Source organism: Wallemia mellicola, assembly GCF_000263375.1.
Source record: "Wallemia mellicola CBS 633.66 unplaced genomic scaffold WALSEscaffold_4, whole genome shotgun sequence".
NCBI lineage: Eukaryota > Fungi > Basidiomycota > Wallemiomycetes > Wallemiales > Wallemiaceae > Wallemia > Wallemia mellicola.
This window is the reverse complement of record NW_006531961.1, coordinates 566,569-588,684: the sequence shown is the minus strand read 5'-3', so window position 1 is coordinate 588,684 and position 22,116 is coordinate 566,569. Positions and strand designations below refer to the sequence as shown.

At 37.4% G+C, this 22,116-nt stretch overlaps 12 protein-coding genes across 12 annotated transcripts; 5 read left to right on the top strand and 7 right to left on the bottom strand.

The window, feature by feature from the left end:
* Positions 1–238: 238 nt before the first annotated feature.
* On the bottom strand, positions 239–855 carry WALSEDRAFT_63132 (ubiquitin-conjugating enzyme 2; the record flags this gene model as incomplete). Its single annotated transcript, XM_006957080.1, has 5 exons — positions 239–315; positions 361–431; positions 484–609; positions 651–775; positions 823–855. 5 exons carry the CDS (start codon positions 853–855, stop codon positions 239–241), a joined length of 432 nt encoding a protein of 143 aa, XP_006957142.1.
* Positions 856–1,080: 225 nt separating this feature from the next.
* WALSEDRAFT_56719 (hypothetical protein) lies at positions 1,081–4,395 on the top strand (the record flags this gene model as incomplete). Its single annotated transcript, XM_006957079.1, has 4 exons — positions 1,081–1,198; positions 1,244–3,136; positions 3,181–3,554; positions 3,603–4,395. Exons 1-4 carry the CDS (start codon positions 1,145–1,147, stop codon positions 4,393–4,395), a joined length of 3,114 nt encoding a protein of 1,037 aa, XP_006957141.1. The 5' UTR covers positions 1,081–1,144.
* A 68-nt stretch (positions 4,396–4,463) lies between these two features.
* WALSEDRAFT_44075 (hypothetical protein) lies at positions 4,464–6,246 on the bottom strand. The gene is made up of 4 exons (XM_006957078.1): positions 6,148–6,246; positions 5,940–6,103; positions 5,826–5,890; positions 4,464–5,781 (listed from the first exon to the last, which is right to left on the bottom strand). The coding sequence occupies exons 1-4, from the start codon at positions 6,217–6,219 to the stop codon at positions 4,496–4,498; spliced, it is 1,587 nt and encodes a 528-aa protein (XP_006957140.1). The 5' UTR covers positions 6,220–6,246; the 3' UTR covers positions 4,464–4,495.
* Positions 6,247–6,278: 32 nt separating this feature from the next.
* WALSEDRAFT_59783 (PLP-dependent transferase) lies at positions 6,279–8,034 on the bottom strand. Its single transcript, XM_006957077.1, has 5 exons — positions 7,788–8,034; positions 7,683–7,739; positions 6,681–7,634; positions 6,480–6,631; positions 6,279–6,427 (listed from the first exon to the last, which is right to left on the bottom strand). The coding sequence occupies exons 1-5, from the start codon at positions 8,007–8,009 to the stop codon at positions 6,319–6,321; spliced, it is 1,494 nt and encodes a 497-aa protein (XP_006957139.1). The 5' UTR covers positions 8,010–8,034; the 3' UTR covers positions 6,279–6,318.
* Positions 8,035–8,424: 390 nt separating this feature from the next.
* WALSEDRAFT_67966 (hypothetical protein) lies at positions 8,425–9,226 on the top strand. The gene is made up of 2 exons (XM_006957076.1): positions 8,425–8,552; positions 8,601–9,226. The coding sequence occupies exons 1-2, from the start codon at positions 8,490–8,492 to the stop codon at positions 9,123–9,125; spliced, it is 588 nt and encodes a 195-aa protein (XP_006957138.1). The 5' UTR covers positions 8,425–8,489; the 3' UTR covers positions 9,126–9,226.
* Positions 9,188–9,915, bottom strand: WALSEDRAFT_44067 (IGPD-domain-containing protein). The gene is made up of 2 exons (XM_006957075.1): positions 9,770–9,915; positions 9,188–9,720 (listed from the first exon to the last, which is right to left on the bottom strand). The coding sequence occupies exons 1-2, from the start codon at positions 9,899–9,901 to the stop codon at positions 9,244–9,246; spliced, it is 609 nt and encodes a 202-aa protein (XP_006957137.1). The 5' UTR covers positions 9,902–9,915; the 3' UTR covers positions 9,188–9,243.
* A 39-nt stretch (positions 9,916–9,954) lies between these two features.
* On the bottom strand, positions 9,955–11,417 carry WALSEDRAFT_31727 (hypothetical protein). Its single transcript, XM_006957074.1, has 2 exons — positions 10,884–11,417; positions 9,955–10,838 (listed from the first exon to the last, which is right to left on the bottom strand). Exons 1-2 carry the CDS (start codon positions 11,361–11,363, stop codon positions 10,059–10,061), a joined length of 1,260 nt encoding a protein of 419 aa, XP_006957136.1. The 5' UTR covers positions 11,364–11,417; the 3' UTR covers positions 9,955–10,058.
* A 273-nt stretch (positions 11,418–11,690) lies between these two features.
* On the bottom strand, positions 11,691–13,697 carry WALSEDRAFT_59781 (WD40 repeat-like protein). Its single transcript, XM_006957073.1, has 6 exons — positions 13,537–13,697; positions 13,344–13,488; positions 13,267–13,293; positions 13,103–13,217; positions 12,058–13,053; positions 11,691–12,013 (listed from the first exon to the last, which is right to left on the bottom strand). The coding sequence occupies exons 1-6, from the start codon at positions 13,648–13,650 to the stop codon at positions 11,740–11,742; spliced, it is 1,671 nt and encodes a 556-aa protein (XP_006957135.1). The 5' UTR covers positions 13,651–13,697; the 3' UTR covers positions 11,691–11,739.
* A 52-nt stretch (positions 13,698–13,749) lies between these two features.
* On the top strand, positions 13,750–15,288 carry WALSEDRAFT_59778 (hypothetical protein). The gene is made up of 4 exons (XM_006957071.1): positions 13,750–14,097; positions 14,144–14,698; positions 14,748–14,768; positions 14,812–15,288. The coding sequence occupies exons 1-2, from the start codon at positions 13,756–13,758 to the stop codon at positions 14,255–14,257; spliced, it is 456 nt and encodes a 151-aa protein (XP_006957133.1). The 5' UTR covers positions 13,750–13,755; the 3' UTR covers positions 14,258–14,698; positions 14,748–14,768; positions 14,812–15,288.
* Positions 13,771–15,200, bottom strand: WALSEDRAFT_56713 (hypothetical protein). The gene is made up of 4 exons (XM_006957072.1): positions 14,812–15,200; positions 14,748–14,768; positions 14,574–14,698; positions 13,771–14,532 (listed from the first exon to the last, which is right to left on the bottom strand). Exons 1-4 carry the CDS (start codon positions 14,834–14,836, stop codon positions 14,266–14,268), a joined length of 438 nt encoding a protein of 145 aa, XP_006957134.1. The 5' UTR covers positions 14,837–15,200; the 3' UTR covers positions 13,771–14,265.
* Positions 15,289–16,759: 1,471 nt separating the features above from the next.
* Positions 16,760–18,598, top strand: WALSEDRAFT_59776 (hypothetical protein). Its single transcript, XM_006957070.1, has 3 exons — positions 16,760–16,838; positions 16,903–17,494; positions 17,541–18,598. The coding sequence occupies exons 2-3, from the start codon at positions 16,925–16,927 to the stop codon at positions 18,147–18,149; spliced, it is 1,179 nt and encodes a 392-aa protein (XP_006957132.1). The 5' UTR covers positions 16,760–16,838; positions 16,903–16,924; the 3' UTR covers positions 18,150–18,598.
* Positions 18,599–19,929: 1,331 nt separating this feature from the next.
* On the top strand, positions 19,930–21,852 carry WALSEDRAFT_36437 (P-loop containing nucleoside triphosphate hydrolase protein). Its single transcript, XM_006957069.1, has 2 exons — positions 19,930–19,946; positions 19,993–21,852. Exon 2 carries the CDS (start codon positions 20,035–20,037, stop codon positions 21,802–21,804), a length of 1,770 nt encoding a protein of 589 aa, XP_006957131.1. The 5' UTR covers positions 19,930–19,946; positions 19,993–20,034; the 3' UTR covers positions 21,805–21,852.
* The last annotated feature ends 264 nt before the right edge of the window (positions 21,853–22,116 follow it).

The following is a 22,116-nucleotide window of genomic DNA, read 5'->3' as shown; positions in this document are numbered from 1 at the left end:
TATCAACAAAGGTCTCATTAATCAATTTCAATCGGCGTTTTGTCATACACTTTTTGCTTTTTCTTTGGTTGACGAGATTCCTCTGGTTCGTCGTCGTCATCTATACTGATAGTCTCTTTCTCTTTTTGATCAGATGATTCATTCTTCGATGATATAATCTTCTTCTTCTTTGGTAGAGCGTACTCTCTCGTCATTTTGCGAGCAGTCCATTAGGTGTTTTAGTATTGCGAAGTACAACTTAACAGACACTCACTTCATCATGACTTTCTTTGTTATCTTTGTAATGCTTAGCTATTTGTATATCCAAAGGATCGTCTATGATTGTCAGACGTTACTTTAATTGGAAATATCAAGACGCACCTGTATTGCAATCTGTGAGCAAACTTGATAAGCTCAGCATAACCTTCTGTAAGCTAAGAGCTGGTGACCACCTACATAACATAAGCTGCATATCCCAGATAAGATAAGGTATATCATACTCACTTGTTTTTAAGAATATCTAAGCAAATACTGCCCATTTTGTTTATATTGCAATGATATATTGTAGTAAGGAATCGCATCTGCGGTGGCGAAAATGGATAGTCATTAGGTATGCTGATAGCGACTTGACTGCTTTCGTCAGACTGAGAATTTATAGGGATAGGACTAACAATCTACCATCTTCATAAGGGCTACCTTCTGGTCCATCAATTATTGCGTCCCAATCGTATGGCTTATCTGGATTCTTTGGTTCTAGAGAGATACCGACTAAAGGTTCTTTTTCGAGATCTCTTATCTGGTTCAATATATAAGCACATTTGTATATTATACAGCCATACTGACCTCCTTATGTAGGCGCTTTAACAAAACCGACATCTCTGATGATAGTAGAGATACAAGATATTTCTGAGATATGTAGGCGTATAGAATATCAATAATGCTCTAATAAAGATTGTAAGGTTTATAACGATCACACGCTCCATCGACCAGCTTGTTTTAGTTTGCAGCTCACTCACAAACCATTTTAACCGATAAGGTTAAGTAACGTTGAATACAAGCGATTTTATATATTAATTACAAACGCCTTTTAACAATTCTCTATTAAAATCCTTTTGCGGTGTTCAAAAACGCGTCTCACTCTTGACTTTTGATAAACAACTCAAGAATGGACGAAGACGAAGATGAAATCATATTATTCGAGCCATCGAAACTAAATAAAGTTGGTCCTCTATATATTTATATCCACCACTCATCTAGTCGTTAGAACGCAGCACAACCCACACCACCTCGGGGTGCACTACCTACAGGTAGAAAGAAACAGATTGGTAGATCTACGCGCTCAGCTGTACAGCCCTCATCTCAGCAATCACCTAATCCACGTGAAAGGAAGCAGCTTAGATCGTCGTCTAGAGATGATGGCGTTTCTCTCATTCCAGCGAGCACCAGTAAATCAACACGTTACAGTAGAAGAATAAAATTGCAGAAACATGTTAGTTTATCTGATGATGAGCAGGAAATCCCTTCATCTACGCGACCACATTCAGACCCACTCGATAAGAGCTTTGAAAAGAATCTGAATATAGAGAACTCTAGTGATGAATCCTGGGAGAGAGATAATATGAAGGATCTCAGCTGGAATGTTCCTCCTATACCAGATTCTCCAGATAATCCACCTCCATCACCAACTTCGCATCTTAGGAAAGGAAATACGAGTGAAAGGATGTCAGTATCACCTGCACCTATAAAACCGGGTCGTAGTGGTCATGATAATAAGAAAGGTCCGACCACTAACTTCGAAACTACGCGAGATTATGACGACAATGAGGATCAGAATGCGCATGTAGAACAAGGAGTTTCATATATGCATATCGATAATAGAACAGAAGACCTCAAAGAACCATCAAATGATCAATCTCAGTCATTTTTGGATGCCCTCGAAACACAACAGAAGGGTACACCTCCACAGAACATCTCAGTTTTATCAAAGATCAGTAAAATTCCAGCAGAATTGGAATCAACTCAAATTCTTCGTGATCTTAAGCAACTAGAAGCTGAAGATGAAGATTTAGACAAGACAAATAGTTTTGATTTTGAAACCGAGCTTTCAGAATTTGATAAGCATATCGAGGAATTAAGAGAATCTAAAAATTATTTGAGAAGGCGTGAAAAGCAGCGGGAAGCAGAAAGAGATAAAGCAAACGAATTGAATAAACCGCATCTCCACACAGCGGAAGGCACTCCGCTGCGAAAGATAAAAAACAAAGACAAATATGATAGAAGATATTCTTACATGAGGGGTCCGCCTGGTCATACACCTCGTAAACTTGCAGATTCTAGCTGGTTGGAGGATGAGCCTTCTTTGGCTGTTAGATCTAGGACTCAAACTATGGACGATATGAGTGGGAATGACCATGATGGCAGTGATGACATAAATACTGAAACTAATAACAATGATGTGTTAGAAGATTATGAAAGTGATAATGAGCGACTGGAGAATAGTGAGAGGAATGTCGTTTCTGAAGAGAATCGTAACAATCAGACTACCGAGCACAAACGTGTTTTTGAAGACAGTGCTGATCAAAGCCATTCATCTGTGCAAGAACCAAAATTACCTCAAGAGGTGGTGGACCCGCTTTCGAATAATATTGAGTCAGATCAGAAAAGGGTTTCGCCTCAACCACAGTTGGATGAAATTCAACAAGATCATCACTTACCACCTGCAATTGCTACTGGCGAGACTGCACGTCTACCAGTAGCATCCATGAATCAAAATGTAGACAATGAAGTACCAGTACATGTCAAACAAGAGCCAAGTCTACCCGATATAGAGGTTTCTGCTCATACTGAAGAGTCAATTGCACAGAAATCTGTAGAACCATCACTAGATCAATCATCTGATCACCCTATACAAGAGCCGCAAACTTCTCAAAAGCAACCGTCGCCACAAACACAAAGAAATCAAGCACATCATTCCATACCAGAGCAGTCAGAAGTACATTCGCATAGAGACCATGCTTCAACTACGCTCGATTTGCAGGAAAAGCGTGATTTATTGCGACACGTTGACCGCGTCCTAGCACCAAACAATGAAGCAATCGTGGAGGTATATAGTAAAGACCCAGAAGTTGCAACACGCGCAAGTAATATATTACAATTGGTGAGTGTAGCTTGAATCTTAACACAACGCTAACAATATCCAAGTTGAATAGTTATATTGAAACTGGCGAGCATCCTCAACTAACGTACGAAGAAAAGATGCAAAAAGCTGAAAAAGAAGTTAAAGCAGTTATGCCTCACTTATTTACTCAAAAAAGCTTTTCAAAAACAGCGCCTTCAGCAGCAATATCGCGACAATCAACTGATGTATTCTCACCGCAGCTATCTACGAAATTACCATCTGCACCTGATTTCAGAAAGAAATTAACACCAGAATGGGGTAGAGATAATTGGAAAGCACTCGAAAAAACATTTAATAAGTGTAAAAACGAGGGTGTTGAAGATGTCGAGACTATCGTGAGTGAGTTCCTAGATGAATGGGGCATTACACATAAGAAAGCTGTTGGAGATCTCAATCCGTGGGTTGTTTTCGTTCAAACATTTTAATATTATTGACTCTCACATAGTGACAAAATTTTCAATAGAGTACGTGCACTTGAAATAAAAGAAGTAGAGAGGCGTAAGAGAAGACTAATGAGACGATCACAATCACGAAGATCTATGTCATTGGCGACATCTAGAGCAACATTTTCACCTAGTGAATCACTTATGAATGCTGATTATACTAATGCACCTAAATATACATCAATATACCCACAAAATAGATTACAAAAATCTCAAACTAATACTCCATCATCGGGCAATAAAACTAGCACACATAAAACACCTCTAACGAGGTTGAACAATGAACATTCCCGTCAAACACCTTCATCACTTCAAAAATTAATGAACTTTGGCTTGAATCCATTGAAGAATTTATTCAATGATCAAAATAAGCTCAAACCAGTGATGGAATCTTCGAAAGATGAGACTGATAGGAGTGTTAGCGACGAATCACGGAGCATTGGTGATCAATCAAGAAGTATGAGTGATCATTCAATTAATACTTCTAGTACAGGCGCATCTATATGGCGTGAAGACAAACACAAATTGAGAGGTATCCCACCTAGACGTTTAGATAACAATCCATCAATAAGTGGTATCATTAGAACTAGGTCAACACCATTGTCAAGTATGCATCAAACTGTTCGGGGTATGCAAGGAAATGACAAGCGAAGCAACGATACACACGAACATAAACGTCACAAACAATCACCTAGAAGATCTATCAGTAGACGCTTGTCGAACACAAGTCAACGGTCATCCAGTCTACGAAATGATGTGACACAGGACGTTTTAGATAACAGTTTGTTAAAGTAAACCAATCTTTTGAAACTTAATTGTATTTATAATATAATAATATACGATAATATATAATAATGGGTAATGAATAACACTATCAAGTATATGTTACGTACAATTACTCTTCCATGTCTTCATCAACTTCACCTTGTAACCAAGTGTCGAAGTATTTGCATTGACTGGCGTTAGTAGGGCCCCCTTGCGAGCAGAATTCGAATACTGGGCAACGACCGCAAGGCGCTTCAGTCCAACCTACAACAGGGCCAACATCATCACTGTCTGTATTCTTAATAGCTCTATATACACTGCTAGAGTATGGATCCGACATTTTATCTTCCAATTTGCGTTCATCTTCTGAATCACCACCGACTGAGACTAAATCTTCATCTTCCTCTTCTGAGCTGGACTCCTTTTTCGATTTTTTGGACTTTGTCTTCTTCTTTTTCTTCTTTTTCTTGGTATCTTCTTCGCTGCTGCTGCTGTCATCCTTTTTCTTTTCTTTTTCATTCTCACTGTCAGTTGAGTCTATTGCTTTACTTTCTTTCTTCTTTTTCTTCTTTGAATCTTCTTCGCTCTCGCTTTCACTATCACTTTCACTCTCACTCGCACTATCATCGTCACTATCGGAATGTTTCTTGCTCTTACTTCTACTCCTGCTTCTACTTCTGCTTTTGCTTTTGCTCCGACTCTTGGACTTTTTCTTTTTACGCCTGTCGTCATCGGAAGACTCACTTTCAGATTCACTTTCACTACTTTCGCTATCACTGCTGTCACGACGTTTCGATTTCTTTCTAGATTTGGATTTAGATTTGGACTTGGATTTCGATCTAGATTTAGATTTAGATTTAGACTGCTTGTTCTTCTTCCTTTTCTTTCTAGAATTACTATCGCTATCGCTCGAACTTGATGATTCGCTCTCACTGTAATCTTCATCATCACTGCTAAATGAAGCTCTTAATGCAGGTAACCTTTCAACTTCACCATCGAACATCAAAACTTCCAAGAGAGATTGAATATGTTCCAGTCCTAATTCTACCTGTGTAAGACCTGATTTTGATAACCATTTGTGTACCTTCCTTACGTTTGGATAATCAACTTTCGATATCGCATAGATGGGTTTAATGTTATCCTTTATCTTCGGATATGTGCAGCCTCGAACGTATGACAAAACAGCTGATTTTAATTGACCGACGAATTCTGTGTCTAATTCGTTATCGGTATACCAAGGACCACCTGTTAACTCTACAGAGGGACTTATTGAGGCCAACATGTATATCTTTCTAGTTGGATGTTTCACTGATTTGACGGCTTTTATACTACCCCTTGATTCTAAAGATTTAAGTACTCTATTAACGACAGTCTGGTGTAGATTTGTCTTCATTTTGAGTGTCTTCGTCCATATACCTGGGCTTTATCAGAAGAATATAACAATGAGCAGGTTTACATACCCTCGTTACCTGCTGCATCAATATATTGATATGCCAACTGCTCATCACTATCCATTTCTTTGTATCTGATAAGCACATCAGTATTTCAGTTATCAAATAAAGATATAATCTCACTTCTTCGCTGATTCCTTACTAACTGCCTTGTAACCAGTACCACCGGTACTGAGATTAACAAGTTGGAGAAGATTCTTCTTCAACAGTTTATTGATAGCTTCTAGCTTCTCAGTGACATCAAAATCGGTGAATAACTTCTCCGTAAGTTCTGTATTTGGTAATGTCTATGCAAAGTTCAGCGTTTATCACGCTATGATAGATAACCCACTTGATCATCAGCTTGAAGGGCTGCATTATATATTTTCGTATCTAGCGTAACTTTCTTTGAAGATTTTGGCATTTTTTACAATTCACTTAATTCGTAGTGAATGATAGAAAGCAAACCAATGGAAATTCTTATGATGCAAATCTTATAATCACATTTTGTCTACAAATTTACTTAATCTCTGTATTTATTCATAAATTCTTTATGAAATTTCTCTATCGTGTTTATGTAATCTTCTGTACCTGGAACTAAACACGTCGTTCTAAAGTGAAGCGTATCAGGGCTATTAAAATATATGAGCTTAAAGTTCAATTATTTTGTATTATATAACTCACGCTTGACCAAATCCGCTACCTGGTACTACACAAATACCAGTGTTATCCAATAATTCTAAACAATAGAAACTATCTGGGGATTTACCCTGCTTTTTAGCAGCGTCGATCGCTTTTTGTGGTAACCTTATTTGTGGGAATGCATACATTGCTCCCTATAGAGTAATCAATAATTGTCTCATTTTGATTAACATTACCACTTACTTCAGAATTGTTACATGAAACGCCTTCCATTTGGTTAAACCTTTCAGCTAACAGCTTTGACCTACTAGCATAGCTAGCAAGTACTTCATCCTTTTCTTTTCTATACTGCTCATAACTTTCTTCGCCTTCTTTAGGTGGTCTTATCATCAGATCGACCGCAATTTGACCTTGTAAAGGTGGACAGAGTGAAATAGATGCCAACTTTGTTGCTTCAGTTAGGAAATCCTCTGAAAAGTTGACATATTCAACGAATCCACCCCTTCTACCACATTCTCCACTGAAACCTTTACTTATACTGTGGAAAGAAGCGAGTTGTAGATCGTCAAGCTTTAAATCTTTAATGACTTTCTTAAATGAAACAAATGGTTTGTTTTTGTCGTAAATATTCGATTGATAAACTTCATCTGCAAGTAAAACTAATTCATGCTTTTGTGCAAATCTTGCAATATCTCTCATATTTTCTTCACTTAAAATGGCACCAGTTGGGTTACCTGGATTGATAATAACGAGTGCCTTCACCTCTGTACCTTGCGATTGTGCATCGTTGAATGACTTCTCAAGTAAATTCATATTCAGTTCCCATCCACGGTTTTCATCAAGGTGATACTGAATCGTGCGTGAACCAGCTAATGCTAAGCTGGCGGAGTAAAGAGGGTATTGAGGAATTGGAATCATGACGCCATCAGGATCACCAGAGAGAAGTAAATGGAATAACAAGCTGACACCTCCGGATGCACCTGCTGTTAAAAATATATTCTCTGGATCTGAAGGGTAACCATCTCGTGCTTCAAGGAATTTTGCAACTTGTTCTCTGATGAAAGGTACACCTTTACTATGAGAGTAAGCACCAACAGAGCCAATTTCATTGAGTAATTCACGTGCACGATCCCTGACATCCTTTGGGAAAAGTTGAGTATTATCTATCAGTTCCGGACATTCGGTGAGTGCAGCGACCTGAACTATATTGTTAGAAATCATTGGGTAAGAGATGTTATATCCCACCTGTCTCCAGAAAGTTAATGGCTTTTGATTCAAACCTTGTTGTTGTGGGTTACCAATCTATTGATTTGTGAGTCACAAAAGTGCGATTAAACAGTGAATACCTACATTACAAGGCATTATAGCCTTAAAGGGCAGTTTGTCACCATTCCCATCTCTAATTTGTTGTCCATAAATATCTGCTTTAACAGGTATTTCACCTCGTACTGCATATTGAGCGTTTATTACTTTAGAATTTATAGTACTATTATCTAATCTGATACTATTGACAGAGGAAGTCGTTATTGATCTATTTATCGTTCTATTTACTCTAATTGATCTTGTTATCATCTTGATTGTTAATTGTATACGCCTTCTGGTGACTCGATAACCGCATTCAAACGAAAAGATTTAATTAGCCGACATTTCTAATTAACCGATGTCAGCTGTTATCTCATGCTCTCTCCTACCGCGCAGGGTCTCTCTCTAGAAAACTTAATCGTTTATCTCATCTTTAATGAAATGATAAGATAATGTAAATAAAAAGATATTTGATAATAATATATTATTACAGAAAACTATTATTGATATCTATAAATACACTGTCCTCTTCAAATAGTCGCTGTCATTACATGTCCGTGACTGGGATCTTTGAGTGAGACTCTTGTAGTATAGATCTATACGCATCCTTTTCTACTATAATTTTGTGCTTTATCTCTCTGTCTTTGCTATACTGTACTGTCTGTGCCATAATCTCTTCTATCTCAACGACCATCTTCTAAATTTACAAGACAAAAAACTAACACAGTCACTCGTTTATAATACTCTAGAATGAAATTCACAGCCTGTACATTAATTGCAGCTGCCCTTTTTAACTTTGCAGCTGCGGGTGTTGTGAGTATAACTCAGAATTATCAATAAACTTTGTACTGACTTTACTAGTACATTACAGCACCAATTGGTTCAACTAAAGCAACAGGTGGACAACCTTTTAGCGTTGTATGGGATGACGATGGCCAGTCACCTACACTCGCAGAACTAGGAAATGCGGATGTCTCTTTAATGACTGGAAGTGACGCAGAGCAAACTGAATTGCAAACCCTTCAAAAGGATGTACCATTGTCTACTACAGCTAGCACAATAAACTTGATCGATAGCAATGTTGGTCCAGATGGAAACGTCTATTTCATTAGAGTAATGAGTCAATCACTCAAGAATGATGAAGGTTATCCATACTCCTTCTACTCAGCTAGATTCTTGCTTGAGGGTATGCATGGTACTTTCACTGACGAGATCAAAGCACAATTAGATCAACTTATGCAACAAACTAATGTTCAAAGGCGCACGCTCACAGACGAGGATGTGAATGTAGAGGATAACGATTCCGCTGCACGTACAAACTCATTTCAAACCTTGGCCATAGCTACTATCGCTGTTATTGTTGGAGCTTCACTTTCAACTCTCTAAGAAATAAATTATAGACGGACGGATGACTTTTTTCAACTTTTATTTACACAATTACTATGTTTCCGAATTCTTTTTTTTTACGATACATACATCTATACCCATATAATACAAATTAAATTTAGTAACCAGCCAAAACACCCTTAGTTGAAGGTATCTCGTTTGAGCCTGTATAACTAATTGCATCCTTGATTGCTAAAGCGAGTGCTTTGAATGCAGATTCAGATCTGTGATGATCATTGTTACCTCTCAAACAATCAACGTGGAGTGTAATAGCTGCTGTGTCTGCGAACGAGTGGAAAATGTGAGGAATCATTTCACAACTCAAGTCGCCAATCTTTTCCCTCTTGAGATCTAATTCTGCTACACAGTATGATCTACCTGAAATATCTAAAACTGCTCTAGAGAGTGCTTCATCTAATGGTGCATATGCAGATCCGTATCTTTTTATACCTTTAATATCACCTAATGCTTGCTTAAATGCTGTACCCAACGCTAATGCTGAATCTTCTGCGGTATGATGATCATCTATCCATAAATCACCCTTACAGTGCATTTCTAAGGACATTCCACCATGTTTTGCGAGTGCACTATACATCTATATGACATATTAAGTGTCTTCTCTTTTGAGTGATGAATCAACTTACGTGATCTAAGAATCCAATACCTGTGTGTACATCAATCACTTGCTTTTGTTTATTAAATACGGCGTCAATTGTTAAATTAACTTTTATTTGTGTTTCTCCGGTATTTCTCTCTACTTGGGCTGATCTGACCATTATTGATAGCTATCAACCTATGAGCAAGCGAGAATAACAAATTTATTATAAAATAAATGAATGGACTAAAGTACATAAATGAATGGTAACATAATAGAGAAATCCTTGAAATTTTTTTCCTTATAATTGAAGAAGATCAAAATTTTATCAAATTTATTTAATGCGATGAAGACAATTTGCTATGTCTGCTATATCCTTGTAAATAATGTTCATCATCGGCAGCCGCAAATCTCTTTGCCATCTTTGCGAAAGGTGATTTCATTGTTTTAAGGCTTAAAGGTGTAATCTTCTCCAGAAGATCATGTGCAACCTTTTCCCATGCGTGATAAGTGAATTGAGCTGTTAAATCAAAGTTAAATGATTCTGGATCTTTTGAATGAACCATCTCTAAAGCATCTTCTGTATGTAATGGCCAGAATAATCCCAACCTGTTCAAAACTGTAACATAAGATGGATTTAAACGTGCAAATTTCCAAGGAACTTCGAGTGAGTGTTTAGCAGGTTCAGATTGATTAAATGTACCATAACTATTGTACCAATCTCTAATGAATCTTGAATTTGGTTCAGCGAGAATAACAGCGTTGTTCAAACCGGTTGGATCTAATTCGTGCTTTGTCATATCAGTTTGACTTTCCATTCCCATTACAACTGGTTCATTGAGTAAACCTGCTGATAAGAAATCTCTAATAACGAAGACATCAGGTTCCAAGAAGACACCACCCCATCTCAATAAAGCTTCTAATCTAATAACATCAGATTTAGACTCCTCATTATCAACTGGTTGATGGAAGATATGCGTCATATTTCTTGCCATAACGTGAACTGCTTCTGGGAGTTCTTTAAGTCTATCCCACCAAGGACCATATGGTTCATTTATATAGTGGAATAAAACTGCTTTTGGTTTAAGAACAATCAACGCAGATCTGATAGCGAGGTACTATAAAGATGTTATTAAAAATCAACTAAAAAGTGATTCACTTACCTGATAATACTCTAATTCCTCTGAATCATCACCCAAACCGAAGGTGTAATGAACGACACTAGGAATTTTTTGGTGAAGAGTGTTTGTCTCACTAGCCTTCTGCACAGCGACATCAGCTTTGGCCATAGATCTATCCATAGCAGCTTCAACTGGGAAGGCCTCAGTCGGAATAATTCCAGGTACATGTTCAGGCCAAACGACGAATGGGATATGTGGATTGTTGAGATGATAATCTGCTGGTAAAAATTGTGCGGGATCTGGCTGTACCATCGGTGGTGTATGACAAGTTACTTGTGCTTGTGCTTCAGCCAAAATATCCGCAGTACGCCAGTGAACTTTCTCAACTTTCTCTACATTATGTTCACCTAACCAATATCCGATACCTAATAAACCAAGTCCTGCTAAGAGTAAAGGTATTCTCAGACGTGGTTGGACACCTGCCAGAGGTGTACTATTCTCCTTATTAAACGAATTTGACATTTTTAACTTTTTAGTATAAGAATATACGTTGAAAAAGAACCCTTGGATGAAGCCTCTTTATGGAGAGATTCTAGATTCTGATCAATTGTGAAGAAGGCGGAAGTTACGCAGCAGCTGCTATCGGTAAATTTTTAATTATTTAATTTACAGAAAATGGCATTGTAAAATGTTATTAATTATAGTATATACTATCTTTATACTACTTCTAGCGTTTGCTTCCGAGATGTCAATATAAGGTAAGTCACAATTAGTGCTAATAGTCAGACATCGAATGAGTCTTTGATGTTGCCATTTTTACCTAACAGCACATCTAATTACTTTACTTTTGTACTCTTAAACGTTTCAACTACATCATGTTTTAACTAATTACAAGAAATTATTCAACTCTAGTCAATTCAACCCTTCTCTTCTTCTTGACTGGGAGCTGGTTGACTACAGTTTGATTCTCAACTTGCTTCTCAGCTTGTATGTCAACGTGTGTATTTGTATGGCTTTGAGATGGTGTTACCTGTACATTCTCAGCTATTGCGCTCATCTGTAATTGATGTTGTTGTTCCTTATAAGGTGTACCGAGTTCTTCTGGATCAAATACAATAATTGAACAATAACCATCCAAACTAGCAAGCATTAAAGATTGTCCATCAGGAGACCTAATGTCGTTAGCTTAAAGGATCTTATTTAAACGACAACTCACCATGTAACATCTGTAAATGCTGCCCAATGTAAATTAGAAAGGATAGAAATTGGTGATAATTGTTGAGTGTCGTAAATTATTATACTTTCTTTACTAACAACTGCATAGATCATCCTATATGGTAGATCAAATGCAGGTTTTTCACTACGTTGACGAAGATTAAAAAGAATAGGATTAAATCGTACACCAACAGTAGCAGACTTATGGCCTGGTAATACTGCAAGTGGGTTATTGAGGTTGCTTCGACCATAAATTAAAACAGAAGATTTAGCAATACTCTTCTTTTTGCCATCTTCACTGGGTATATCATCGCTTTGTGCGGATGGAGTTACTAAAATAGAGCCATCAGGTGAGAATGACAATCTTCTAAAGAATTGTGTGAAACCTTCATCACCATAACTTATCCTTTCATTTAATTTATTAGATGGTGTTTTAATTGCTGGTAATGGACTTGGACTTCTCTTTACAGGCGTTAGTGGTGATGAAGCTGCACTTGAAGGTATATTAGATTGTGATTGTTGTTGGGATAATGATGAACGGCGTGAAGGTGGTTGCATAGGAGTTTGTAAACCAGGTTCTTGTGATAGTGATTGTGAGTGATCATTTTCAGATGTAGCACTAGCAACACTAAGTCTCCTCCTTCCATTATTATTCATTGTGCTACTACTGCTCCGTTTGTGTGTTAGTTGTTTAGGTGTATGTGCGTGTACGTCTGATTTCGAGAATTTTGATATAGAATGTACACTGAGACCGCCTTTCTCATAGTTTTTAACGGAATGAACGTTCAGACTTCTATCAGAACTCTGTGTTGCGATTAAACTACCAAAAGGGTCCCAACTAACACCCTGAACATAGTGGTTATGTTCTGTTATCTGATGTAAACAAACACCATCGATTGCAGAGAATATTCTAGCTGTGTTGTCTGTACTACCAGCAACAAAGTATTCACCAGTTGGACTCCACGCTAAATCGTATACTTCTGCGTCTCGAGCGCATCTGCAAGTTGTGTTGGACGGTTACTGTAGTCATTATGTACAATACCCACCTAGCCATAATCCTAACGCGCCAGAATTCTTTCTCAAATTGCAAATCTTCTGAAGATGATTCACCGTATGATGCTGTCTTCTGATCACTTGGTATCCAAAGTAACACGTTTCCATCTGCATAATTATATTAGAAGTAAGATACTAAATCAAGTAATGAACTTACCATCGCCTGCTGATGCTAAAGTCTCACCTAATGTGACTGTGTGAAAAACTAGAATATAAATCAAGAAAAATTCGCACCTTTTGGACAAAATCTAACAACATTGACCGGATTTGTGTGTCTTGATAATGTACATAGATATTCTGCTCGTGGTTGATGTGGATTCTGTAAAATGGTGTTCGCGTTACTATCACGTATGTTTTGTTGCGGATGAATGAGCCAAAGCTATATAAGTAGTGAGATAAAGAATATTAAAGCTAAAGTTATACACACTCTAACTTGATGATCTGCACCACCTGTCGCCAGTCTATAAGTCTGATGTTGGGAAATCTCAGCGCTATTCAGAACCTTCTTTAAAGCATTACTGGAATAAGGCTGTATATCCATGGAATAAATAGGCAATTGATTATGCCAACGTATTTCTAATGTTTTCGTGCGCATCCTATCTTGAGTGCAATTGAAGAGAGGCATTTCCTTGAATTCATACCACCAATGACAACAGAAATAAATAGACATCATTTATTAGCGCTCTATAGAGCTTTACAAAGATCTGCTACTAAGTTTAGTAGCTACAACTTCAGACATTACTTCCTTCGTAGAAATAGATTAGCCTTTAGGGAATTTTTGGGCGTTCATCCAGTTGGTCAACCAAGCAGCGACAGTAAAGCAAGCAATCCAGCAAATTTGAATGCTTTCTACAAAGAGCAACGTGATCAACTTGATATAGTCAGCAGAGCTGCTGCTGTAAATAGAATGTTTGAAGGCGAACGTTTAGTTGTTGAGAGACCAAGGATTATAACATCTGGTGGCGGTGCTGGTATGGAAGCAAGTGCAGTGAGTAATATAATATATCTTCTTTCGTAATTAACTAACTTCTCAGGGAGGCGCTGGTCAGCCAGTCGATCCTCAACACCCTCGCGCCACAGAAGGTGGTGAACCTGGTGAAACAGTCAACAAGGCTGCTTATAAAGACGCTCCATTGAACAAAAACTAATGCATTTCTCACAAATCATCTTCATAATCACTTGGTATATCAAATTGTTGACGTAAATTAAATTGAGATAGATCAAATCGTTCAGATATTTTTGAAATCGCTGAAATAGTGGCATCTGTTAACTTTTCAACTTCGAGTTTAGATATTCTGATATAATTCATCTTCTGATCTAATGCCGCACTACCACCCTTTCTTACAGTATACAGCTCTTCTTCCCTTTCTTTTACTGAGTAGTTGAGCTTCAGATATTCAGCGATCAAGTCTTGACGCTCAGTCTAATTATTATTAGCAATATAAGTGATTGCCATAGACATACTGTGTCTTCGTATCCATTAGCTTGGAGTTCTTCGAAAGCTACGGTTGCTGACTTCAAGTTTTTTTGAAGCGCTGCTACTTTGGTCTTGAGTGCTGCATTCTCATTCTGGACATTCTTTGTGGCGTCTATCGGGAGTGAGAATGTTGGGTCGTATGCATGAGTGCTTTAGCTCACCACTTGGGAATGACCAATAGTCTATTTAAGATAAGAGGTGAGCGTAATTAAAGTATGGTCCCACAGTTTGATATGCCTATCTTGTCCATCGAGACCAAATTATCACTACACAAATCCTGCAGTATATCCTTGATACTTTGACTAACTGTGGTCTTTTAAAATAGAAGGACATTAAAGATATGGCATCTTAACTAATTCCCTTCGCTTTCGGTACGTTCTTCTCTAATTCTTTAAGCTGCAACTTTTAGTTCCGTGTCTTGCTAAGCTATCGCTCAAACCTGGAAAAAATCTCTCTATATAAGCTTTAATATTGTATTCCAATAAATACAAGAGCCCACAGTCTCATAAAAGTAATTGAGAAGCCTCTAGAATTTAGTATACATTCGCATCTCTCAGGATGCTGTTATCTCTCACCTTTTCTTCTTCTCATCTGCTGAAAGACGTTGCTTTGACTGTAGTTTCATCTCAGTCGGTTCTATTAGGAAGATAGCATCCCTTAAATACCATATCTCTTTGTATCTTGTGTAATTTTATATCTCACTCGTGATGGTAGAAAAGAGCGAAAATATATGGAGATAAGTAATAGAAAAGTTGGTATATTACTAAGACAGCTCCAGAAAAATATTACACAGAAATATTAGAATAAAACTTGTCAGATACAGTATCTTAAAATTTGCATTAACAATTATATGTAATGAGCATAAAGCATTCTATACGAAATCTTCTACATTATAATACTACCAATGACACAATAACGTATAAAAATTCGCCAAAATCAGTGATAACCGAGCATGCATCGAATGCACATTGATTACATTCCAGTGTAATATAACGATCGATCGTGAAATATAGTTCTAAAAAAATTAAAACGATAGAAAAGTCTACAATGTATGTGTTAAATTTGACCTTTTCAAGTCTGATTTATAACTTGTCGCTGATTGGGGGACGCTAAACCTCAGAGAGATCACTAAGGGCAGCATGACTCAGACTAAGAGAAAGATTACATGTGACAAATATGAGCCTCTTGATAATAGCAAAACTGCGACCTTGAAGGTCCAATCACTTATCCTGTATCCGCTGTCAATGTTTCAGCGCTATGAACTCGGGTTGTGATGATAGCAAAATTATAGTTGACATGCCGAGGGCAACCAAATAAAATCCCGTGATAGCGTGCAACTCATTAATCGTGATATATATTTTTGTACAGACACCCGATCGTCGCCAATCATTCTTGGCTTATCCTTGACGAAATGGGTAAGAATTAGAGTGATAATATACATAGTGTACGTAGTTTAGATTGAACATACTATTCCGATGGATTTTAACAGTGTATTATTGCTTTCGCTCATAGCGGTTATATCGTACCTTGATCTCTTGAGCAGTGCAGCTCACCTCCACCCAATAAGTAAACTGCAAATGTGTCCGACGAGTTGGAAACGGTGTATTCACGCGCATGAAAAGTCAAAGTATATGTATACAGGCTCGTTCATTTAGATGAGACAAATTTGATATCTTGTGGTTCGTGATTATATAAATAAATTGCTTACCCGGTATGAATGTACGGAAATGAATGAGGAAATGAAGATTAATAAAAAGATATATACATTGAATACATTATTTTTATTCTATGGAATCTTCCTATTGGATGCATCCCAACTCCACTGCGTTGCGGATCTTTTCATCTAAGTGATTAGGTCAATTTGGGTAAATTAAAGGGTGCACATGCATAGCAAATATAATATATACGCGTAAAATGCAATAATCTGTGATATACATGTGATATTTAGAGCTCATTTCGCCCCTTATAAAGTGATAAAGGTGAGAGTTGAGTGACTAAACAAAGGAAGGTACGATCAGATGTCAAGATTTTAAGAGCATATGGGCCTATAAAAGATAGTTTTTAATTTATAATATAGATTATACATCTTTATTAGTGTAGTCTGACCTCTCGGTCTTTGTTGTCTCCCAAGCAAGGTACGATCTCTGACAGCTACTCCAAAGTACCCTTGCAGAATTCTACTATCATCACTTTCTTCAAAACACTCTTGACCAAAAATTTAAATGTCAAAATTGGTATTGCATATCTAAATCGTAGGTTTGGCTGGCATGAATAGTGCTAGTTGCCTTTTATAGAACCGACTAACGTTTTTAGTAGACACTCTTTATTTTATACAACAATGCCAACGACTACACGTTCACTCAGATATAAGATCTCTTCGAAATCGCTCAAGCACAAGTCCAGCAATGGCCGCATCTCTAAACCCAAGACTACACAACCACGCAAGAAACTTACAATCAGTCTAACCACACAAAATAACCCACTCAAAGAATCTGAATACTTTGAGGATATCTGCTACTACATGCACCTCATGGAATTACAAACCCTTGGCGATCTCAGCCTGATAGACTCACAGCCTGAGCTTGACTGGAGGATGAGAAGCTACCTTATTGACTTCTTGATTGAAGTGCATGCCCACGCTAGGCTGCGTCCCGAAACTCTCTACTTAGCCGTCAACATCATCGACAGGTATGTCTCTAGGAGGGTTGTTTTGAAAAAGCACTATCAGTTGGTAGGATGTGCTGCTTTATGGATCGCCGCAAAATTTGAAGACGCCAAACATGCTATACCCTGTCTCTCTGATTTGGTTGTCAGTTGCTGTGGTATCTACGACGAATCTGCATTTGTTCAAATGGAATCACATATTCTTACTACCCTTGGGTGGGTTTTAGGTCATCCAACAGCTGAGGTACGTTTCACTTCTGTTTCCTTTATTTATTCTAACAAAGAAGCAGTCATGGTTACGCATTTTTACTCTCGCTATGGGAACGGACGATATGCAGACACAACATATCGCTAGATGTGTTATGGAACTCTCCCTCTATAGACGCGAATTTATAGACATACCCTCTTCCTCAATTGCGGCAGGATCCCTTTTACTCGCAAGGACTATAGTCGGACGGGCACGTAAAATAGTAGATGAAGACCAACAATCAATACAAGTCGCAGAATTGCTTGATAGTTTCCTTGGGGAGCACCTCGACCAACTTTCAGAAATCATTTCCGCAAAATACGCACCACATTATTACTCTAGAGCATCCATTATAGTTAGAGAATGGTATTTGGCAGGGAAAAGATTCTACTTTTACGCTCCAGTTTTATCACCTTCTTATGTGCATAATACTCCACCCCCAACACCACCATTCAGTCAATCATCTATGGAGACGGGGATGTACTCACCTGGTAGCTCAAGTTCAGAAGATGATGCTCCACTCACACCTTACTCACAAGCTGCACCAATTCCATCACTAAATGTCGATTATAAGGAAAACAAGCAGATTATTAAGCCAAGACCGTCAATACAATCATTCACTTCTTTACAAATTAGTAACAAAGGTGTTTAAATGATAGTATAGCCATGATTTGTTCAATAGTTAATTAGTAGTAATCCGTTAATAATAATCAGAGCACACAACCTCATTATCTTCATTTGGGCGTTTTAAACAAATTGTCAATAATGAACGACGAAATATCAAACGACATTTAATTAAATTAATACAAACGATAATCAGTAAGAAAGGACAGTCAAAGTTTCACTTATCTTTACAATTCTAGCATTTTTCATCATTACTTTCCTTCTAGATACCCAACCATTTAAACAAAGTAAATGAAAAACACGCATTGATAATATAACCATTATTATACGTTAATAATCAAGAGTATACAAGTAGTCAAGATTTTTTACTCATTCAACGCTCTTTTACATAAATCCAAACTTATTTATTATACATGATCCAACCGCCTTATTGCACTCACTTATATATATTTTCATTCATTGGCATTTTTTTCTTATATCATTTTTACCTGTCTGCTTTGTTCACGTTCGTCCTCTTATCGGCCCATGTTTTAGTTGGCCAAATTGACTTGTCTTAGGAACGTCTAATTTGAGTTGTCAATTGAGGGCAACATGTGACTGTATGATGTGCTGGCATTAATTGCATGTATAATATTTTCTCGAGATTAGCGAAAAGAGATATTTGTGGTATACATCTCTCTTTGGTTTCACTCAATAACTAACTAATTGACAATATGATAAATTACGTGATCGATATGCATTATAATGATCTTTCTGTTGGAAAACTCAATTGGAGCATAATGGAAGTCATTTAGTGTGTCTTATTTTGGCTTTACCGTTGAAAGCAACTAAGGAAACATTCAAGGAACCGTTAGTCAAACTGAGGAGGTATCAATAGATATCCACACAGACAATGATTGCAATAAAATCATTGTTTATGATATTGAGTGCAAAGTGTTGTCCTATCACTCTCGAGAGAAAAATCAAGCGATGAGAAGACGACGTACATAGACTTATATACGTACTTATATAAATATAAATGTGTAAGGTTGATTATCACGACCGTTGATTGCTCTTCCAGTACCTCCAATAAAAGATCGTCTCAGACTAGGACATTTCAAGCTCAAGCTTAAAAACAAATATGTGAGTTCTGTAGAGTATCTCTAGCATCAATTCAAACCTCAACCAAACTACTTTGATGGTGAGGGTTGAGTAGATGAAAATTTGCGCAATAGTCGATAATCTCAAAGTATGTATCAATCAATTTTTATTCTATTAGAGAACCATGCCATTTGTGGTTATATAACATGATTGAGCAGTAAGGATTGATGTTACAACGCATTCATTCAATTACAGGATTTTGCTCAACCTTCTCAAGTGCAAGTGCAACAATAGTAGTACACAAAAGTCTAAATGTAAGGCTAAAGATACGTAAGGATTATATGAAAACGTCAAAGAACTATAGATATATCTGATATCACATACATATACTTAATACAGATGAAATGCAATGTAGTTATAAGAAAAGTATAGTATAAGACGATCTAATGACATTAATAATGTATATTTCATACTAAGCTAGCTATTTTTGATATGCTCATGTGTCTTCTCTCTTCACTTCGCTCTATCATTATCTAAGTAAGATATATGGGGAAATCTCGTGGGTATCAACTTAAATTCCTTTTTCCACTAACGATTTATTAGAGAAACAACAAAAGCGTCAGTTTCTATGCTATCATGTAGTATCTCTCTAATCAATCGAATAGCTACTACGAAGAGTACCAAAGGTGCTCCTAGAATGCATATTTCTAAATCTAAGCATGATAAGCAATTATCTAGAACGCAGGTAGGTGCTTAAATAGCTAAAGTCGCTAATCTTATACACCCAGCAGTCCCGTCAATCAAAATCTTTGGTGATAGAGGATGATAATGTCATGCAGAGTGAACCGACGGGAAGTAGCAGCTCATTTGCTGCATTAGCTGCATCAGCAGCCACTCAATCTACCAACTTTGAAGAGCATTCAGTAGAAAATCAATCAACAACCCACGCAGACAAAGATTATTCACATAGAGCTTACATGAGAGAATTGAAACGTGTTATTGATTTATCAGATGTCATTCTAATGGTATTAGACGCTAGAGATCCTTTGGGATGTCGTTCATCAACAATTGAGAGAGAAATTAGAAGGAGAGACGGTGAAGGAAAGAAACTAGTATTCGTACTCAATAAGATAGATTTGGTACCAAAGAGTAATGTCGAAGACTGGTTATCATTCTTAAGAAATCATTACCCAACTGTAGCATTCAAAGCTAGTACACAACAACAAAGGCAGAACCTCTCACAAAAGAAAACAACAGCTGGTGGTTCAACCTCTAGTTCAGACTGCTTTGGTGCTGATGCATTGGTCAATCTATTGAAAAATTACACTAGAAATGCTAATCTTAAAACATCAATCGTTTGTGGTATCATTGGTTTCCCAAATGTTGGTAAATCGTCTGTCGTTAACTCATTAAAACGTAGTAGAGCATGTGGTGTTGGTGCAACTCCTGGTTTTACAAAGGTTGCACAAGAAGTTGTTCTCGATAAGAACATAAAAATTTTAGACTCACCTGGTGTTGTTTTCGCTGACGAAGATACTAATGATAAAGATGCTATTAATGATAGTGAGAAGCTCAAAAAAAGACAAGCAGAAATTACCCTAAGAAATGTTATCAAAGTTGAGAATATAGACGATCCTCAACCATCAATTGAACTAATTTTAGAGAGATGCTCGGTAAATCACCTCTCACAATTATACGAGATACCAGAGTTCAACGGAGTAACCGATTTCTTAGTCAAGATTGCTTTAACCAGGGGTAGATTAGGTAAGGGAGGTGTACCAGATTTGTTGGCAACAGCTAGATCAGTTTTGAGAGATTACACCTGTGGAAAAATACCATACTATACACAACCGCCTAGATCAACGATGGGTGCACCAGTAATACAATCAAAACAATCAACATTATCATCTGGATTTTATCCACCATCAGACGCAAAACCTAGTGAAAACACTTCATCTGCAGAAGGTGCCGCGATCGTTACTGAATTCAGTCAAGCGTTTGATCTTGCAAGTTTGCTAGGTGAAAGCGATGCACAAACACTCAGTGGTGCTGGTACAGCTTCATTTGATACACTGAAAAAGAGAGGTAGAGAAGAAGAAGTACCAACTAAGGAGAACAACAGTGATGATGTTAATATGGAAGCTCAAAGTCATCCAGCTGGAATAGTATCTTTACCGCCAAAGAAGAAGACAAAACAACAAGCAATCAATGATCTTGATCAACAGAAAAAGCTCTTTGGTTCTGCTGAAATCGATCAATTTAGTCAAGCGAACCCAATGTCTAGACAAGCACAAAAGAAGGCCCGTAAAGCAGAAGCTAAAGCTAGATTGAAGTCAGGTGCGTTGCCAATGTCTGGACCTGGTGGTGAAGGAGAGTTAATGAAGGCATTGAATGGATTAGATGTCAAAATGTATGACGACTCCGTTCAAGATGATCAAGGAATGCAGGACAGCGACGATGATGAGGAGGAAGCAGATGAAGGCTATGATGGTGGTAGAAGTGGATATGGTATGTCTATGTTCAACGTCGCACCTGCGCCTATTCCTATGGCTCAACCAGCCGCACCACCACCTCAAATGATAGATGAAGACGAGGAACTATAAGTGTCTTCTTTTGTAACAATCATCAACTATAGAAATAAATTATGGATCATAATAAACTAATTGATTTAATTGAAGCTATTGGTGTTTTATTGAATGTTTATTATACACCTGTAGCGTTTGTAGATAAGGAAGGTATTGATACAGATCAATCACCAGAATCTCAGCCGACGTATGATTTCATAATACCCTGGGCCAATAATCCAGCGTTGACTAGTACATTTATTGCTATTGGAGCGTTTATTGTTGTTGCTAGCATAAATATAATAAGAGTGTTATTAAGTCAGAAACGAGAAGAACGCAAACAATTCGTAG

Bases quoted from the DNA above. Each gene is read 5' to 3' on its own strand.
- WALSEDRAFT_44075 (XM_006957078.1), bottom strand. From the start codon at position 6,219: ATGCCAAAATCTTCAAAGAAAGTTACGCTAGATACGAAAATATATAAT. The intron at 6,104-6,147 runs GTGGGTTATCTA...AACTTTGCATAG, and splicing joins CCCTTCAAGCTGATGATCAA to ACATTACCAAATACAGAACT. The intron at 5,891-5,939 runs GTGAGATTATAT...TGTGCTTATCAG, and splicing joins AGTAAGGAATCAGCGAAGAA to ATACAAAGAAATGGATAGTG.
- WALSEDRAFT_36437 (XM_006957069.1), top strand. From the start codon at position 20,035: ATGCAGAGTGAACCGACGGGAAGTAGCAGCTCATTTGCTGCATTAGCT.
- WALSEDRAFT_59778 (XM_006957071.1), top strand. From the start codon at position 13,756: ATGACAACAGAAATAAATAGACATCATTTATTAGCGCTCTATAGAGCT. The intron at 14,098-14,143 runs GTGAGTAATATA...CTAACTTCTCAG, and splicing joins CTGGTATGGAAGCAAGTGCA to GGAGGCGCTGGTCAGCCAGT.
- WALSEDRAFT_44067 (XM_006957075.1), bottom strand. From the start codon at position 9,901: ATGGTCAGATCAGCCCAAGTAGAGAGAAATACCGGAGAAACACAAATA. The intron at 9,721-9,769 runs GTAAGTTGATTC...TATGTCATATAG, and splicing joins GTATTGGATTCTTAGATCAC to ATGTATAGTGCACTCGCAAA.
- WALSEDRAFT_56713 (XM_006957072.1), bottom strand. From the start codon at position 14,836: ATGGACAAGATAGGCATATCAAACT. The intron at 14,699-14,747 runs GTGAGCTAAAGC...CACTCCCGATAG, and splicing joins CTATTGGTCATTCCCAAGTG to ACGCCACAAAGAATGTCCAG. The intron at 14,533-14,573 runs GTATGTCTATGG...AATAATAATTAG, and splicing joins CTAATGGATACGAAGACACA to ACTGAGCGTCAAGACTTGAT.
- WALSEDRAFT_67966 (XM_006957076.1), top strand. From the start codon at position 8,490: ATGAAATTCACAGCCTGTACATTAATTGCAGCTGCCCTTTTTAACTTT. The intron at 8,553-8,600 runs GTGAGTATAACT...TGACTTTACTAG, and splicing joins ACTTTGCAGCTGCGGGTGTT to TACATTACAGCACCAATTGG.
- WALSEDRAFT_59776 (XM_006957070.1), top strand. From the start codon at position 16,925: ATGCCAACGACTACACGTTCACTCAGATATAAGATCTCTTCGAAATCG. The intron at 17,495-17,540 runs GTACGTTTCACT...ACAAAGAAGCAG, and splicing joins TAGGTCATCCAACAGCTGAG to TCATGGTTACGCATTTTTAC.
- WALSEDRAFT_59783 (XM_006957077.1), bottom strand. From the start codon at position 8,009: ATGATAACAAGATCAATTAGAGTAAATAGAACGATAAATAGATCAATA. The intron at 7,635-7,682 runs GTGGGATATAAC...AATATAGTTCAG, and splicing joins CATTAACTTTCTGGAGACAG to GTCGCTGCACTCACCGAATG. The intron at 6,428-6,479 runs GTGAGTTATATA...ATATTTTAATAG, and splicing joins GGTAGCGGATTTGGTCAAGC to CCCTGATACGCTTCACTTTA.
- WALSEDRAFT_31727 (XM_006957074.1), bottom strand. From the start codon at position 11,363: ATGTCAAATTCGTTTAATAAGGAGAATAGTACACCTCTGGCAGGTGTC. The intron at 10,839-10,883 runs GTAAGTGAATCA...ACATCTTTATAG, and splicing joins AGGAATTAGAGTATTATCAG to TACCTCGCTATCAGATCTGC.
- WALSEDRAFT_59781 (XM_006957073.1), bottom strand. From the start codon at position 13,650: ATGGATATACAGCCTTATTCCAGTAATGCTTTAAAGAAGGTTCTGAAT. The intron at 13,489-13,536 runs GTGTGTATAACT...CTACTTATATAG, and splicing joins GTGCAGATCATCAAGTTAGA to CTTTGGCTCATTCATCCGCA. The intron at 13,054-13,102 runs GTGGGTATTGTA...CACAACTTGCAG, and splicing joins CGCGTTAGGATTATGGCTAG to ATGCGCTCGAGACGCAGAAG.